This window comes from Toxotes jaculatrix, chromosome 1, assembly GCF_017976425.1.
Source record: "Toxotes jaculatrix isolate fToxJac2 chromosome 1, fToxJac2.pri, whole genome shotgun sequence".
NCBI classification, from domain to species: Eukaryota; Metazoa; Chordata; class Actinopteri; family Toxotidae; genus Toxotes; species Toxotes jaculatrix.
In genome coordinates this window covers 21,135,485-21,152,486 of record NC_054394.1, presented here as the reverse complement: position 1 = coordinate 21,152,486, position 17,002 = coordinate 21,135,485, and the positions used below count along the sequence as shown (strand labels likewise).

At 37.9% G+C, this 17,002-nt stretch overlaps 2 protein-coding genes across 2 annotated transcripts; both read right to left on the bottom strand.

Moving 5' to 3' along the window:
* Positions 1–2,701: 2,701 nt before the first annotated feature.
* On the bottom strand, positions 2,702–5,656 carry rplp2l (ribosomal protein, large P2, like). The gene is made up of 5 exons (XM_041035555.1): positions 5,506–5,656; positions 4,334–4,457; positions 4,179–4,227; positions 3,214–3,309; positions 2,702–2,825 (listed from the first exon to the last, which is right to left on the bottom strand). Exons 2-5 carry the CDS (start codon positions 4,454–4,456, stop codon positions 2,749–2,751), a joined length of 345 nt encoding a protein of 114 aa, XP_040891489.1. The 5' UTR covers position 4,457; positions 5,506–5,656; the 3' UTR covers positions 2,702–2,748.
* Positions 5,657–7,824: 2,168 nt separating this feature from the next.
* On the bottom strand, positions 7,825–15,911 carry lin7c (lin-7 homolog C (C. elegans)). The gene is made up of 5 exons (XM_041036921.1): positions 15,711–15,911; positions 14,330–14,448; positions 14,055–14,126; positions 13,672–13,881; positions 7,825–12,352 (listed from the first exon to the last, which is right to left on the bottom strand). Exons 1-5 carry the CDS (start codon positions 15,745–15,747, stop codon positions 12,185–12,187), a joined length of 606 nt encoding a protein of 201 aa, XP_040892855.1. The 5' UTR covers positions 15,748–15,911; the 3' UTR covers positions 7,825–12,184.
* Between the last annotated feature and the right edge of the window lie 1,091 nt (positions 15,912–17,002).

Below are 17,002 nucleotides of genomic sequence, written 5' to 3'. Positions count from 1 at the left end.
CTTATAAAATTACTGAGTGGCACATAAGTGCTTGAGAAAAGTGAAACAAATTACAAGTCTGTGGTTTCACATAATTTAGTTATATAAAATACAGCTTTGTGGCAAAGCTAAAATTTTAATCTCCATCAGAAAGAATTCTGTGTTGTCCCTATCCTGTGATTGTGAATTCTTAAACTAGCTCACTTGTTTGGGCAGCATATTTAGGATTAGAAGAATCTGAGGGTGAGAAAAGGATCAAGTTTATAACAGAGTGGAGAACTAACAATCTCTACAGCATACAAAACTTTCTGTACTCAGACCTTCAACTCAAAAAACAAAAAACTCACAGACCTACCATCTGCTAACTCAGCTTTGAACACATGACTCAGCTCTGTGTTTTTTAAGTGACATTAGCAAATTTAAAAAGTTGGAAATTAAGTAACAGTCTTGCAGTCACACACCAGGACATGACTAATCATCTGATTAAGACGTTAGTTGCGTTGATAAAAATCCATCGTGTAAGCATGGCGTTGCCCCAGGTTAACCCAGTTCAAATGACAGAACAAGAGGCCAAAAGACATGTCCTGATTTATTACCTGATTTTAAACCCTGCCTCAAAGTGACCTGTGTCAAAATGTAGTTGTTCATGTTCCTGTATTAAGGTCTGTTTGGCTCAGGTCATCAGCTAAACAGCATTGATGCATTTAAACAAGAGTGTAGATTTAGTTCCAGAGGCAGGGGGTCAAAAGGTAGCTAAAGAAAAAAAAAAGAAGAAAGAAATACAGTTTTCTGTATTTGTAAAGAAATTTGTGACTAACACAGACTGCAGTACCTTCTGTAAGGCTTGCATAGCCCCCTATTTGATATTTTTAGAGCCATATAGCTGAGTTTATGACCTGCTAGTGGAGCAACGATTTGAAGGCATTGTCTTTTAGATAGCACTCCCTGAGATCTGCTGTTCTAACAACCTAAACAAGGCAAGGCAAGGCAAGGCAAGGTTTATTTATATAGCACCATTCGTACACAAGGTAATTCATAGTGCTTTACAGATTACATTGAAATCATAGAATAAAAGCAAATCATATTACATTAAAATCATAAATAATAGAATAATAGAATAAAAGAAATATATTAAAACATTGTAGCAGAAAAAATAGAAAACAGTAAAATAATGAAATAAGAAGAGTGCGGTAAAGACAATTTAAGAGAATGCGTCAGTAAAAAGGTGTGTTTTCAGGCCTGACTTAAATAAGCTGAGTGTTTGGGCTGACCTCAGGTATTCCGGAAGTTTATTCCACAAGTGAGGGGCAGAATAACTAAATCCTGCTTCACTTTGTTTAGTCCTGACCCTAGGAACACACAGTAGGCCTGTCCCTGATGATCTAAGGGAACAAGAAAAAGTGTGCCTTAGAAAACATGATCAGAGGTGTAAGATTATACTGCTACATGTGGTTTTAGTAATTCATTCATCTTCTGTTAGTACTGAAATGTTATGTAACACACAATGTGATACTGTGTTGTAGATAATAATGCTCAGTTGCAGTGGAGATACAGTCAACATAAAACACACTGCTCATGGACCAAAGCTTTGAAATCTGATTAAAGGTTTGGTGCTGCCATGGCAGTCGAAGTCATATATGTGCACATGAAGTTTGGTTGTGTCCCACTTTTCAAAAGGAAAGGGGGCTTATAAAAACTCACTGTTGTTCCACTGGTTTCAGATGAGTTTGTGTATTTGTTATGCTGTTAGTAGCACTAAATCACCACAGATTTAAATTATTATTTGGATACCTGTTTTGAGCTATCATGTTTGTCCCCTTTAAAATTAATATAAATGCACTGTAACGGGATCTTTCTTGCCAACATTAAAAGTCTATGTATTGTGAATTATTTTCTTAATTTTCAAATAGCTTTGTTTTTTCTGAAAAGGTGCGATATACGTTTTTAATATAAGACTATGAGATGCGAGTGTGTTTGTGTTTTTCAGTGACAGTAACATTGAACTATCTTCTCCGTCTCATTTTACCACAGAGCTCTTTAGTATCCATTATGGAATAGATCACTTTCAAGCCAACATGACTTTAATACTGAAAATCATGCCAGACGTAATTTGTCACATGGGGATGAAGTCACTGCAGTTGACGCAGGAACCAGTACGTGCAGCTGCAGGCGAGGACACCTGATCTGTGTTTCTAACCATTGCAGTAAAGAAAAAGGTATTGACATGGCCAGTCTCGTGTGGCGATCAGGGTCTTCCGTTTTAAACACAGTGACCAAAATGAGGTACTCGTCCATAAGTCTCACCTGTACGGTGAGATATTCAATAGCGCCATCTGTTGACCGTGCGGCTTAATTACATTATTCACGATCCAGTGCCTCGTTGCAGTAGTTTGGTAGTTACTCTAGTGTCCTATGGTACAATTACTGATCAAGCCCTTAACACACCGTCAGACCACATGACCGATACTGACACTGGACCTCTAAAACTGGTCAGCTGTCAATTTTGTTTTTGTTCATTCAAGAAAGTGTGGCACCTCATACAACAAAGTTTTGATGTGCATAATCTTGTAAAATTAATTTCAGAATCAGAAAAACTTTTTTTGAGTATCATACTGAAAGAAAATCTTACAATGTAAACAAGCAATGTCAAACACCATTTTCTGCCCTACTGAATACCAATAAAACTTGGTTTATCATTCTGCAGTGAAAAAGAAGTTGAAACTCCTGAGTTTTTTTTTTTAATAAACTTTATTCACTTTTTGAAAAAGTTTAGTCGAACAGGCCGAATCCCATGTCATCATCGGACTCTTCAGACTCTTCCTTCTTCTCCTCCTTCTTCTCCTCAGCTGCGAAACAAAAGGCACTCGATATTATTTCTTGTTATAATCACCAAACACATTTAACAAGCAGAGGAGCTTATGAGGTCACTAAGGTAAAACACGCAACTGTTAGAAAACATTTGTCAACTATTGTTGGGTTTACATGATAAAATGTTTTAATGTGAAGTCACTGTAGTATTCCAAAATGAAAAAAAAAAAATTGTAGTAGACTGAATTACATTACTGACATGACTTGTACCAACTAGGTACTTTCTCAGGTTAAACTGTAGTTTTGTGACTTATGATAACTAATTTGACTTCATGTAATCATATTAACATGCAAGGTGAAGGCAAAGACACTGTGTGCCAAGTGTCATTGATGCTGACAAACAAGGTGCTAAGCTGCAATGCTCACCTGCAGCAGGGGCTGCGGCTCCGCCTGAGCCAGCAGCCGCAGAGCTGGCAACGGCTACGGCACCGCCTGCTGGCATGCTGGCCAGCTTACCGTAACCTGAGGAGACACGAGTTGGCAGACATAAAGCACAAGTGATAACACTGACACTCAGCAGCCAGAAACAAGATAGAGGTCACAAACAGTATGTGGATATCATTAGATACATGCTGACAATTCAGCTCTAGTAATATTAGAATGAACATTGTATTTCCCATTCTTGACTTATTTTACAGCTTTAGCCAAGTGAACACTGCCTCTGTCTGCTTGGCCATCACATACAAGGTTTTTTTCAAGGTTCAAAGGCAGTAATCAAACCACTCCAGGTTTGATCAAGTAACTATCTTTAAGAAAGAACCATTAGTCATTTTCATCACAGATAATAACACACTACTACAGGTACACAGTCTAAAATTGTGATATTTGACAACGTCAGTACCATCTGGTTTTAACCAAGTCTAAACAGCATATAAAGGTATACAATAAGTGAACACCCCCCCCAAAAAAAACCCCAAACAAACAGGACATCGTCTTGAGACTGACTGTTTGCAGATCAAGGATCATGTATTACTCTCAGTGCTTTCACTACTTTACTTAAAAACACTTTACAAGAGCTTCGTGTGATGATGGCTCAAATCCACTGAGGTGTTAACTGCAGTTTAAAGGACCTAGGGACCAGACACTGTGCGAGTTAATGTCTAAAACGTGTATATTTTTTGGGTCTTCTGTTTTTTTTTTTTTTTCATTTTTCTAAGCAGAGAGTGAAATGCTCGGTTTCTTGTGTTTTGAATGGAGGGGTGCAATTCAGTATTCAAATCCTGCCTGTTGTTGCTTTAATTGAGACAGACAAACAAATCTACCAACTTCAGCAAAAAAAAAAACTACACACAGGCAAAACACACTGACATATGGCACAGTGGCAAACTCACCTGTAGCGATCACCTCATTCACATTCTTGCCCTTGAGCTCAGAGACGACCTGTTGAGAAAGATCAAATTATATGGGTCCCACAAAGGTAATGACTGACTGCTGGTACAAGTGTAGCCACAACACCAGAAACAATGAGAAGCAGGCTGCTTTGTACCTTTTCCAGGCGGGTGTCATCGATCTCAATGCCAACGCTGTCCAGGATCTTCTTGATGTCCTTGGCCTCAGGGTTGTCATTGCCACCCAGGGCAGCGAGTAGGTAAGCAGCGACGTAACGCATCCTAAAAAAAAGCAAACAGGAAGGTTCAAACTGTCAGCAGATGTGTTAACAGACATCACCGACCAGAGACACAAATAAGACACATGTACAAGTTTGGCCACATTTCAACAAATGTTTCTTTCTTTTCCTGAATAAAAACAAGGCAAAACCTCTGCATCAAACAAATGCAAACATGAATATCTGCTATTCTTAAGACAGATTTACACCAGCCGTATTCACACAACATCAAAACCATAAATGTGGCACATTATGTACAAAATTTATGCAGAAATTTATTGGATTGTCTCGCATGAATTGCATTGCAATTGCATTGTTTCAGAGCTAATCAAACACCCTAATTCAAAACTAAAGCCTGGTGAGTGAAGAAACAAAAACACTTAGGATCCACTTAAGATAAATCTCAGTCAGACCTTAGCTGAAATAATCTTACTTTACTCATATATGGGATAAATATATATTGATTGTGCTTCTTCTAATTTAACTGGCCTATTTAATTAAGATTTGAACAGCATGCAAGTAGTAACGTTAACACTTTCAAACAGTATAATCTTTCTCTTTTTTCCTTATATAACTGAATAGTACAAATTGTATTGTGGTCAACACAGCTGCCACCATAAACATGAAACCTTTTCATGTTAAAACGTTTTTTTACAATGAATAATGAGTATGACCATATAACGCGGGTTGGTGTTGATTTTCTGGCCGAATAAACAGGATCTAAAGAGCCTGAATGGTAGCAAATATTTTGCATGATGACTCTGTTTAAATCTAGTTACGTGTACTCGGAAAAGCCGTTTAAAATGTGACAACAGGAACAATACAGCTGAAGTTTTTACACCCATGTGGCGGCGTGTGCTTCGGTCCCGTTAACATTAGCTAACTTAGCTAGCTGCCGAGACGGTGCGGTGTGTAAAAGGATTAAATAATGCTAATATGACGCTCTTTCAGATCTTTGAGTGACCAGGGGCAGAAGTTTACTTATTTTTTGAGACACCATGATTATTCCCCCAGTGATTACTGTGTTAATTACATTATAAAAAGACACTCACTTGAGCTAGACAGGCGAACGCGTGTTCACTTCGAGGTTAGCACGGACAGAAAGGAAGAAGCGTCAGTGGGTGGAAACGGAAGAAACCGCTCTCCTTCTTCTTCGTCTTCTTCTTCAACGAACAGAGCACAAAAAAGCGAAAGCGACACCTACTGTTCACCTACTGAGCATGCAATGCAATGTTTGAAGCCATCCTACACTTAAATTGTGAGAATGAGAAGAGCGTTGAAACCACGCTCAGCAGAGGTTGGTGTGTTAGGAATCTTCCCAGCATGCATAGGGGTAACTTACTGAATTAATAATAATTAACTGAATTTGTGAATGGGTGTTGATTCAGTTCCTCTGCAGCCCTTTTCCAGAAGGCCAGGGTTATATGAACCACAGGGATTTTTCTGAGTCTGGTAACTTAAGTTCTTCTTGTCAGTGGCTTAAACTGCTCTAGAAAGTGGCCCCAAAACACCAGAGGAAGGAAGCTATATGAATAAAATAAAATTAAAATTAAATTCTTTAGTGTGTACTTGAAGTACCCAGAATGTTTATTTCATTTTTTTCAGGTCATTTAAATTGTGTGATATACTTTTATTTCTGACTACATTATGCTGCAGAATTAAATAATATGTTATTTTCTGTGTTCTCTCTGTTCCTGTGTCTCATCACTTAGGATATTACATGTTGTAACAGATATTTTCTCTTTTCATGAGAGAACTTATTTTAGAATTTATTAACATCTTTTTAAAGGTTGGTGCTTTTGTGACTCTGCAACAGTTCACACACCTCTCAGTAATGCCAGCATCTTTTGAAATGTGTGTGTTATACTGTATATCAACATGAATCAATTTCCTGTTTCTTTGCTCCCACAGCTGATTTGGCTCCTGATCCAGTTTGGCCTCCTTCTTCATCCTCAGTCCCTGGTGCTGCTGCTGTGCTTGCTCCGGGGTGTGATTGATTTTGGTTGCCAGACGAAGTGAATCATCCACACATGAGACTCTGCAATGGATCGGGTCCACTCCATGAGAAACCAGCAGCTGTGCTCTGGTCTCAAGCTGTAGTGTGAACAGCCTGTTCTAATGAATCGCTGTCACGTCCACTGTTTGGTTCCAGGCAGCTAGACCTGATCTACCGAGCTTCAGTCACAGATCTCCTTTCAGACATCTGCAGAGTGCCAAGACTCAAGTGCCTCAAGACATTTCTCAAAGTCAAATTAATTCTGATTAAAAAATTAAATGATTATTTTTGCAATACAACAGCCACTGGAAGAGAGTCATCCATAATGTTATTAGTGACACCTGTGATTTTCCTGCTATGACAAGTCAAAATGTCTGCTGTGAAAAAGGCATTGGACATTTGGATTTGGATATGTTTGGGAACAATAAATAAATAAGAGCATTCTGATGCTGCCATTCATGAAGATTCATTCAGAGAGCAAAAAAAGCATTTAAAATGAATCTTGTTCTGTAGTACATGGTCAATATAACACCAAAACCTTTGATCCTGTGGTTGTAAAAAACCATGGCAGTTTGTTTTAGTGTGTTAGTTTATTTTTTCATTTGTAATAAATGAGAAACGTGCATTCTTTCTTTTTATTTTTTGGCTTCCAAAGGGAAGCACAACAGAAAAGGCAGGAAACCATTGCATGATATTATCATCATATTGTTCTCATCATTTTGTTCATACCTGTATATTTCAATGTCTCCAATTAGTCATGACACAGTTTTTGACCAAAAAATTGCGGATTTAAAAGAAAATTTTGAACTTAAGTTCTAACTGCCAAGTTGCTCTTATTGAGTCTCTATTCCCTCCTCTGGAGCAGATTCCTGCTTTTCATACAATTAAGGCAAGACAGTGACGGAGCAGTGAAGCATTGCATTGAAAAGAAAGGAAAAACATTAATTGGTGAACATGCTGCAGAGCACAAACGCACACATCAGCATCGCAGATTTGTCAGAAAAGAAACAGTTTCAACAGCTGAGCGTGAAGGTTCATTCTAGGTTCATTCTTTGTTCGACAGCAAAAATGTTTTCCTCTGTATCAAAAGCACCTCTTACTGTGCATTGTGTGCATGCCCTGGATTTTCCATAAACATTTGCCATATTTTCCAGGCATGAAAATTATTGTGAAGCATGAAAACTATTGTGTAAGTGTAGCTTGCCTGCAGCATAATGTATGAAAGTCTTCTACATGATAGGAGACGTGCCTATAAATATGATTTTGGTTATGAAGAGATGGGAGCACACGTGTCCTCTCACAGCTCTTATGTTCCTGATGTTACTGAGCCTAAAACTAAAATAAAAGCGGTGTGTAAAAGATGTTCAAGAAGTGGTAAATTCAAGCACTGTTTATTTAGCCTCCAGTCCAATTATTATGTTCTACATCACAACATTTTACATTCCACATCAATGTAACACAGTAAATTAGATAACAAAACAGAGAACACAAAATAATACAACAGAGTCTACAGGTAATAATCCTAAACAAGCACTGATTAAACATTTCAAAACATTATCAAAATTTTCACAAATGTTGCAAGTTTGGTCTTGGTACTAAAAAGAAAAGAAGAATCAGTTCAGATCTCAGAAAAGAAGCGCTGATCTAGGACGGTGTCTCTTCTTAAGTCTGTAATTTCATACAGCTACAAGAGCCGTTCCATTTCAGCACTGCATTTCAGAGAGGCTTTGCTGATATGGCCCTGGTACACAGTCAAAATGGAAGTACCAATCATTCCTGGTATTTATTTTTTAGTAAAACCACTTATAAAAATTGAGAAAAATATCAAAAGAAAACTATTATAAAAAATACTTTATTGACCATTCCAATATATAGACAAGGAAAGAGGGTAAAAAGTTGAAGGGTACTTCACAAAATTTTGAAACTAACTTAGACAATGGTCAGTGACATTCAGTGGAGAGTGTGACTGTGCAATATCAATACCAAGTCTCATTACATTTTTTCCTGATTTACTATACGTGTGTAGGTGTGTGAGCAGTGAAGCTAGATATCTAAAGTTGGATAAAACACAATTAAGGGACAAACTATACATTATATTAAGACATTTCAACTTTTATGTACACCCCAACTCTTCTGCTAAATTGTCTGCCTCAAAACAAAAGTATGCTCAACGCAGCCTATGAAATGGTCTGCTACTAACCACATTTTAACATAAGCCTACTCTTTTACACACATCCGGACAATCATTATTTAGATAGCAAGGCTAATGTCAGCTGGAAATCTTCACTGTTACTTGATGGTGATCAATATGAGAATGTTACAACAGCAAACACTGTGTCTCATAAGATTATGTAACTCCATTGTGTTTAAGTGCAGCAAGATGAACAAGTCATATTACATTAGACATTTGTCCACACAGCCTTAAAGTAGTAATTTTCAACTACATTCTGTAGTGAAATGACAACTATTTCGCACCAATAAAGGAGATTTCCAAAGTTTTGAAATGTCCTTGCATAGATAGTTGATTTGCATTCAGTTTTTGCAGTACTGTGTCTGTGTTTTGTTTTATACTTTGTCCCAAAATTCAGCATTTTTCATATGGAGTAATGGATTACAGGGAGCACACCTGCTAAATATATCTGGGCTATGTGCTCATCATGAATTATCGTTCTTTTTCTTCTTTTTTTTTAAATTTTGCAATATAAAGGTAACAATTCGATATAAATTAATGACACCTTCCACTGACTTGGGTGAAGGTTGCCCTGCAGATAAACCTGACATTTAAAGGAACAGCAGACTTTGAGATGACATGGAAGGTAATTATGGACGAATGTAGAGATTGCAACCAATAAAACAAAGATACCAAAAAGCGACTTGTTTGCAAACTACAATTTTAGTTCCAATTATGAAGTAATCTCTCCCTAACCGTTTGCTGTTAATGATATTTTTAGCACTCGATGCATTTCAATGCATTTAATGGTGTAGTCTTTTTGAGATCAGTGAAACACAAAACCATATTTTGGAGAAAATGATACATTTTTTTTAAAAGCCAGACGTATCTATGGACTTCAATAGTTTTGAATGAGCTATTTACAGTTAGTTGGAGCAACTGATGCCATAAGCAGCTGTTCTTATTGGACCTTACTGTATGTTAAGAGATGGTGGATAAAATAACAAAAACACCAAATGAGAGAGAGAAGCTTTGGACTAACTACATCACAAAATCAGCTAAACAAGCAAACAGAAACCATCAATGCCCTAATTTCAGATGCCTTGGTCACAATAACTGTACAGCTGTTTAAGTAGTCATTAAGTCATTATGCCATGCCAATCACGACGGCATATGTCAAACACTACACTGCATTAAAAAGGAATTAATTTGTGAAAAACAGTTCAACACAAGAGGACAAACAGCTCAGGATATGCATGACATCATTCAGAGAGAGACTGAAGCTACGCTAATGGTTTAATTTTCCCTGCTTTCATATACTGTCATGTGTTTTTGTTACTTTATCCACCACGCATCTAATTTCTACACCAGTTAGATAAATAGCAAATATCTTCATTGTTACCACATCCCTGTCTCAACTATGCGATGTGTTGATCCTGAGACCTCACGATAGTATGGCTCACACAGCTACAGCCTAGTTTACAGTATGCTATATGCTATGTACAGGATATTGCATCTACCATGGAAACAAAACACTTCTGTGAAAAAAAAATCTCTGAAATTAAATTTGTTCTGAGGTGAGTTTGTTGTCCTCACACACCGAAGGACTGAATGAGGAGGGGGCTCTAACAGACAATCATCAGACTGAAACTGACTTAATTTTTTCCTTCGCTGGAAAAGCGAGAGAAAACCACAACGTGCTGACTTATTCGACTGACATTTTGCATGTAGGCTTAAGGATTTGGACTTCTCAATCATTAATATTCCACATCATCAGATGTTTTCTCATGATACGTGGAACATCAATATGGTAGCTAAACATGCATTCTGCAAACACGAATAAAACTTTGTTTTTATGTGTAAATGTGAGAGGAAACCCTACAAATACAGTAAAATGAGGGTTACTGACACTGGTCGATATAGCCTGCTTAAAAATGCATATCAGAACTGCCAATGAGTGGCAGTTTTCAGTAGTAAAATGTTTGTCATTATCATTCTTTTTTTAACATGACGTGCAGTTTGTATATTAAATCCAGAGTACAGTGGTGTCACTGAAACTCTGGCTTTAATGGAGCAAAGACAACTCTTAGTGATTATATAAGAAAAATGACAAAACTGTCCAAGTACTGTATGGCAATAACTCTATAGTGACACACAGGAAATGATACCAGGATATAAAAGTTCAAAAGCAGCGAATGCTTCATTTCAGACACGTTTTTGTGTTGAGTAAGAAGTGGAGTAACAAAATTTTAGAAACAGACAGAAAAATAAAAATGAATGATATGCCAATGTCACAGATTTACAATATAATGCCCTAAATACTGTGTAAAGTCCTGATGAATAAGCAATGGCCATATACAGTATGTGTGATGTTAACATCTGCTATTTCATTCATTAAAACAATGGTGAAAGCTCACATCAGGTATTTCTGTGACATAAAGAGATTGATGTTATGAATGTTTTACTTTTATCGGCTTTGTGCTATCACTAAATGATGCAAGCGATGCTAACAAGCAGTTTTAGCAAAGATCACAGAGAAATGTTAACTGACTTCTTATTAAGTACTGTATCTGGCTAAAGACAAATATGACATATAGTAAATTCCTGATTTAGGTCAAGAAAAATGAATGAAAATCGAACAGCTTTCATCTCGTGTCATGCAGATTGGAGTTTATGCTTGTGAAGTTTTATTACTTTGATAAAAGTAAAAGTGTGAGTCTGTGTGGTGGCAGGAATTTAGTTCATGAGTTGCTGAGACCCCATTACATCACTTACAGTACCTGCTGGGCAACTCAAACCCCACAGTACCTGCTGAGCTTTTTATAGTGTGCTATGACGTTAGAAATCTTAGAGGGTAAGCCCAGAGAAAAACCTTAAAGATAATCTATCACTTTTGATTTGAAGTGTCCTCAAACACACAACTATCTCTTTTTAATAAATTCAAACTGTCATCAACTCCTCCAAAGCTTTCCTCTTCCGGACATGCATGTAGAGTGGCCATTAAAATTAAACTGTATTTCTAACCAAATTAAACAATCTTTGAGAACAACAGTTGCAAAGCATGTAGTAATTCCTGCCACAAGCATTTAATTACCAGTAATTGACTTTAAACCATTACAAAGAAGAAAAGAATGGTGAACACAGTACATAGGATAAATGTGTTTGCCCTGAGGCACTTGGTAGTGGCTGTGATAAAAGAATTAAAAACACTACCTTTCCAGTCAAAGCAGCTCTGCAATTGGTCTCAAAAGTACTCAAAAATGCATTCAATTTGTCAATTCAAAAATAATGCACACGTGTGAGAGACCACCTACGCTGACAATCATATTCATTCTAGTGTTCGTCTAGAGTCATAGTGTCTAGTACAGTAACAATGGTGAATATTAAAAATGCTACAGAGAGGGGTAGAAGCACTATATAAGGTATGTGTGAGTGGCAACTAAAACTTAACTTGGGTATGTTTGTTATGTTTTTTTGGGCAGGGAGATGAGAGAGAGACCAGAACAGATGGCCAGAAGGCTAGAGGAGGAGAGACATGGGAGCTGGGCATCAACATGGAAAAATCCTACTGGGGATAGTTGTTCTGTTGCCGGCGTTTCGCCGACCTCATTTTCTCAAAGCGTGACTCCATTTCCTCTAGGACTTTGGGGGTGTACCTTACTACCAGCTTCACTGTGCCCTGAGCTGCTTTAAGGAGTTCCACAGCTTTCTCGTGGTGCTCACCTTCAACACTCTAGAAAAAAAAGAACACAGAAATATACTGTAAGATTTTATCACAGACATACAATCATTGTTGTCATTTTTTTTTTTACAAGTTTATAATCAAAAAGCAATATACTGTGAGCATTTGTTAGCCACAAGATGCACAAGATGAAGAAACAATGACCTCAGTATTTTACAGGTACTGGAATGAACATTCCAACATAAACCTGGTTCAACTTACTTTACAAAAGCTTGTAATTTGGACATTTTAATGAGAGAACAAACTGAGCAATAAACAGAGTCAATTGGATTATTGCCTTTGGCTGATCTTAAATTTTAAACTACCTATGCCCAGCTGCTGAAAGCTGGGGCTAATGTCAAAGAGCCTTAAAAATGCCCTGTACTTTTTTTTTGTAAACAAAGTAATTTATGTTCACATTCACTGTTTCTCACCAGAATTCAACATGCTTATCCTTGAGGCCTAATAATTATGTTCAATGCATTTCCTTCCTCATAAAACATTTGTAGAACCAATTTCCAGATGACTTTGAAGCCTTGTTTACATTTAAATCCACATGTGCTTGAAAGCAGACTTGCTCTGGACATTGGAATGCCAGTATTCATGGTGAAAAACACCTTGTGTTAGTGTAAATGCTTCTCTGTTCTCAGTTCTCCTACCACCCATTCTTAGACATATCACTTAAAAACTGCACTTATTTGAGACTGGATACTCATATCAGAAGCAGGTGAATTAAAGAGTTCTAACTGTCTTCCCTGACTGCTAAACGGCCTGTTCATTTTAACATGTTGCTCCATTCTGCCTCTTTCTCATGTATTTTGCTCAGACACCGAGCTGCATAGATCGTAACGACACACCAATACAACTTCTTTTCTCTCGATTCAGATTCTGATATCTCAACTCAGGGTATCTGCTGATGAGAGTGGAGATTTGTGATCACTCTTTTTTACAAATTTAAATTGTGCATACTCCACTGTGAGGAATTCATTGGGATCATTTTTATGTAACGTAACATGAGATCAGGAATTCCTGTCGCATGTAAAGCTGAGTTGGTGGCTACAGTGACTGAACATGTACACTGTAAGTGATAGAGGAAACACTGAATTTTCTAATGCTATTGCCAAAGAAACTGTATTTAAAGTGGATTGGTCACGTCAGGGTTGATACCTGAGCCACCTAATAAGGCTAGTATCAGCACTGATCCAGATCTGGCGAATCGGATCAGTGCATCCCTAATTAGTTGTGCATAAACTGAAAATAAAATGTGTGTCATGCTAATGCTCAGATGTAACATTTGTGGAGTATGTTGTGATTCTGTGATTTCAACGTACCACCCCATTAACAGAGAGAAGCTGGTCGCCTCTCTTCAGGCCTCCGTGACGGTCAGCGATGCCTCCTGGGATGATCCGTGAGATGTAAATAGGTGAGTTTTGTTCCTTTCCTCCCATTATGTTAAAACCCAGGCCTTCCTCTGTCTTTGGCAGTTCCACGACACGTGGATGTGAGTGTCCCTCACTTGCTGCAAAAGCTGCCACTGTAGCCTACAAATTAACAAGTGGTGGTGTTAAACCTTTGTGAATATACTGTATTTACTGTATTCAACACACAATGTGAAGTGTTCAACTATGGTTCAAAATGGTTTAAAATTGAGATTAGAAAAAGGTGTGCAAGAATGAAATGTTTGTGTATTAAATGGTATTTGACTTGAGTCTACCTTAGCTGTGGCGTTGGCCCTGACTTCAGGACTGCTGTTGATGTCCACTGTTTCATACACATGTTCATAAACCTGAAGAGACATTGTTCGAAAATATTTCATTACATCCCAGAATCCCAGCTGTACACATTTCCAAAAGATGAACACAAAGTAATCACACCCAACTTGAGTTCTTAAACATTTAAATTTAACATCAGAAGAGAAAAAGGTGAACTAATGCCACCTCTAATGTCACAGTTGTGACATTGTGTTTTAAAAATAAAAAAAAGTCTCACTTCTCTGACAGCGTTACAGAATTCACTCTGTAAGACCCTCTGCAGTGCCTGCAGCTTCTGGGGAGGCACTTCCCCCGTCCTCTGGAGCTTATCAAGCAGTTCAATAGCACGGTTAATATCTGTCAACAAGAACACATACGACACCATTAAGGTTTTCACTGATGCCTGCAACTGGAGACTTCACACTGGCAATGACTGCTGCCTGTGTGAAAGTCAGTACTCAGCCTGTACCAAACCTGTACTAATAAGCACAAAACTGTTAATAATTTTAACAAATGCTCTGTGTTATCACTTAATAAATGTCTAAAAATATTTACTAGTCTTTAAAACTGGAATAAATTTGCTGTCATGTGACGTGCATTAAATTAGTTTGAGACTGAATTTACCGTGTTCTGATTATATATGCTTTGTCCCTGTGTAGAAGCTTGTTTTAGCTTACAGCACTCATGACTTATCTACCTTGAACATCATTATGAAGCTACATAACCCAACAGGACAACTTCCAATACATAATGCTTGAGCGTTAAATAGGGTGCTCAGTCATATACTGCAACTTCATTAAGTGAATTTCAGTGCCAGCATATTATTCACGCCTTGTTTTACAAATAAGCTACTTGCCTCTGCCACCACACCAAGGATGGGGAAAACAGCAGCAGCAGCTGTGTAAAATTAATAGGGCGTTTTCCTCTACCATTCTGTTTATATTTTTGTATTTAGAGTTTATTTTTGTTCTACTGAAATTGTTAGTTATTTCCTTAATCTGTAAATTGCTGCTGTGCACAACTTCCTCCAACATTTCAGCATGCCCAACAAAGAAGAGATTGTTTCACACACATTTAATTATGCTTTTCTTCAGGGTTTTCTCTTCTGTCCAACCACAATGTATTAGCAGACACAGCAGGAGCTAATGTCCGCGTTTAGTTAAATCGAAGACTGAGACTGAATAAAGTCTGCTATGTTTATATTCCCCCTTGCTCGTCCTTGCTAACAATAATGATGACGGTGGTGTAACAATGTGCATATATCTTACATTTTATGATGCTACCATAAGTTGAACCTTTAGCAAACCAGCTGGGTTAGGTGATCACTCCCTGTTGTCTTCAACATTAGCTGGTTAGCTGGTGCGCAAAGTAAACCAATGTAGCCGTAGAAACTGTGGTTATTTTAGCTCGGTGTCAAGAATATACACAATTAATAAAAGGCAGAAACATTAGCTATCCAAAACGCATCGTGAACGCAACATTATCTAGAGAAGAAAGTGTGCGATCTATAACAACAATCACCAGCTATATTCAGCAAATACTAGCTAAGCTAGGTTATCGTCTCCCTGGTATCACAACAAATATTTCTAAGCTAACGCTAGCTTGCCAATTAACCTTACCTCTTTCCAACCGTACGGGCTCCCCAAGCGATGCCATTCTTGTAACGAGTGGCTGTTTGATGTCAGATAGATATTGCGTTAAACGCTAGATATGGAAAACTAAATTTGGTAATCCTGGCTAACGTTACGTGCGCTTAACTCAGGCGATAAATCAGATTAGCCAAGTTAGCCGGCTAGGCTAGCTGCCAGTGTCATGGTGCGTTCAAATACTCCTGGTAAAGTGGAAAAACTACCGAAGTCAGCGTGTTCTTTTCTTTAGATGCTGGATATTCGTGAGCAAATATGAAGGCATCTTACCTAACTGTTGTGAATCAGTCAGTTTTAAAATGTTTTCTCAGAATAATTCCACAATAAAATCTAAAACAAAGCAAACTATTTAGAAATAATTACGTATTTATCTAAAGCCTCACAAATACATTAATATTTCACGTCACCCATGGCCTTGTGACTTCTTTATATTCTGGGGATCTTTCCTTCTTAATCCATTTGTGCATCGGTGCATATTTCATTTTTTCCACTCTAGAAGTTTGATACTACTGTGACTCGGGTTTAACTTTAAGTAGTGGGTTGTGTCAGTTCTGATAACTGGTGACAAAACATGATGCAATCAGAAATACTATACTGGTTAAAGTACCATTCATTTAAGCACCATAGATGTTCCTGGTTCACGGGATCATTACTGTGTATTTGGTCACAAGGGACCAATACCAGAAGCTTCTTTGGCTGTTTTCTGACACCTGGGAGGATCAGACTCTCTACGGCCCTCTACTGGTTGGATGCAGCACATCTCGAAACTCCAGCACATGAGCCTGCAGAAAGCTGCAGGCAGCACTGCACTCCGTGGGCTGAAACTTTCAAACACGACACACTTCTGACCACACCCCAGTTGGTGATGACACTTCAGGGCTCTGCCTTTGACAGCTGACTAAATGTACCTTCTGTGACATAAGTGACTGGGGTGTGACCAGAGGCACAACACAGTTGAAGGTAGGATCCACATAAAGTGGCGCAGCAGCAATTTTTTTGCCCTTGCAATAGGTCCATTGTTTTTTGGGGTTTTTTTTTTTTTGCCTGTCTTTATTCTTGTTTTTATCTTAAAGTTTCAGTCATAGCTCTGCCTCAATGAATTACTATGTTACACTGTAAGACCTATTCACATACATGATTTATGATCACAAGAGACAATAGGGACTGGCCTTTTCTCTAAACACGATCTTCATGGACTCACTCAAACACTGCTGGTGATTCCAGAGTCAGTCTGTTCAAGTTTGACAAGTGTGTGATTGGAAGAC

What these genes read in the sequence shown, in the direction of transcription:
- rplp2l (XM_041035555.1), bottom strand. Translation starts at nt 4,456, where the DNA reads ATGCGTTACGTCGCTGCTTACCTACTCGCTGCCCTGGGTGGCAATGAC. An exon ending in ATGACACCCGCCTGGAAAAG is followed by an intron (nt 4,228 to 4,333) that starts GTACAAAGCAGC and finishes CTTTCTCAACAG; the next exon opens with GTCGTCTCTGAGCTCAAGGG. An exon ending in GAATGAGGTGATCGCTACAG is followed by an intron (nt 3,310 to 4,178) that starts GTGAGTTTGCCA and finishes GTGTCTCCTCAG; the next exon opens with GTTACGGTAAGCTGGCCAGC.
- lin7c (XM_041036921.1), bottom strand. Translation starts at nt 15,747, where the DNA reads ATGGCATCGCTTGGGGAGCCCGTACGGTTGGAAAGAG. An exon ending in TCTGTAACGCTGTCAGAGAA is followed by an intron (nt 14,127 to 14,329) that starts GTGAGACTTTTT and finishes ATGTCTCTTCAG; the next exon opens with GTTTATGAACATGTGTATGA. An exon ending in GGGCCAACGCCACAGCTAAG is followed by an intron (nt 13,882 to 14,054) that starts GTAGACTCAAGT and finishes GTTAATTTGTAG; the next exon opens with GCTACAGTGGCAGCTTTTGC.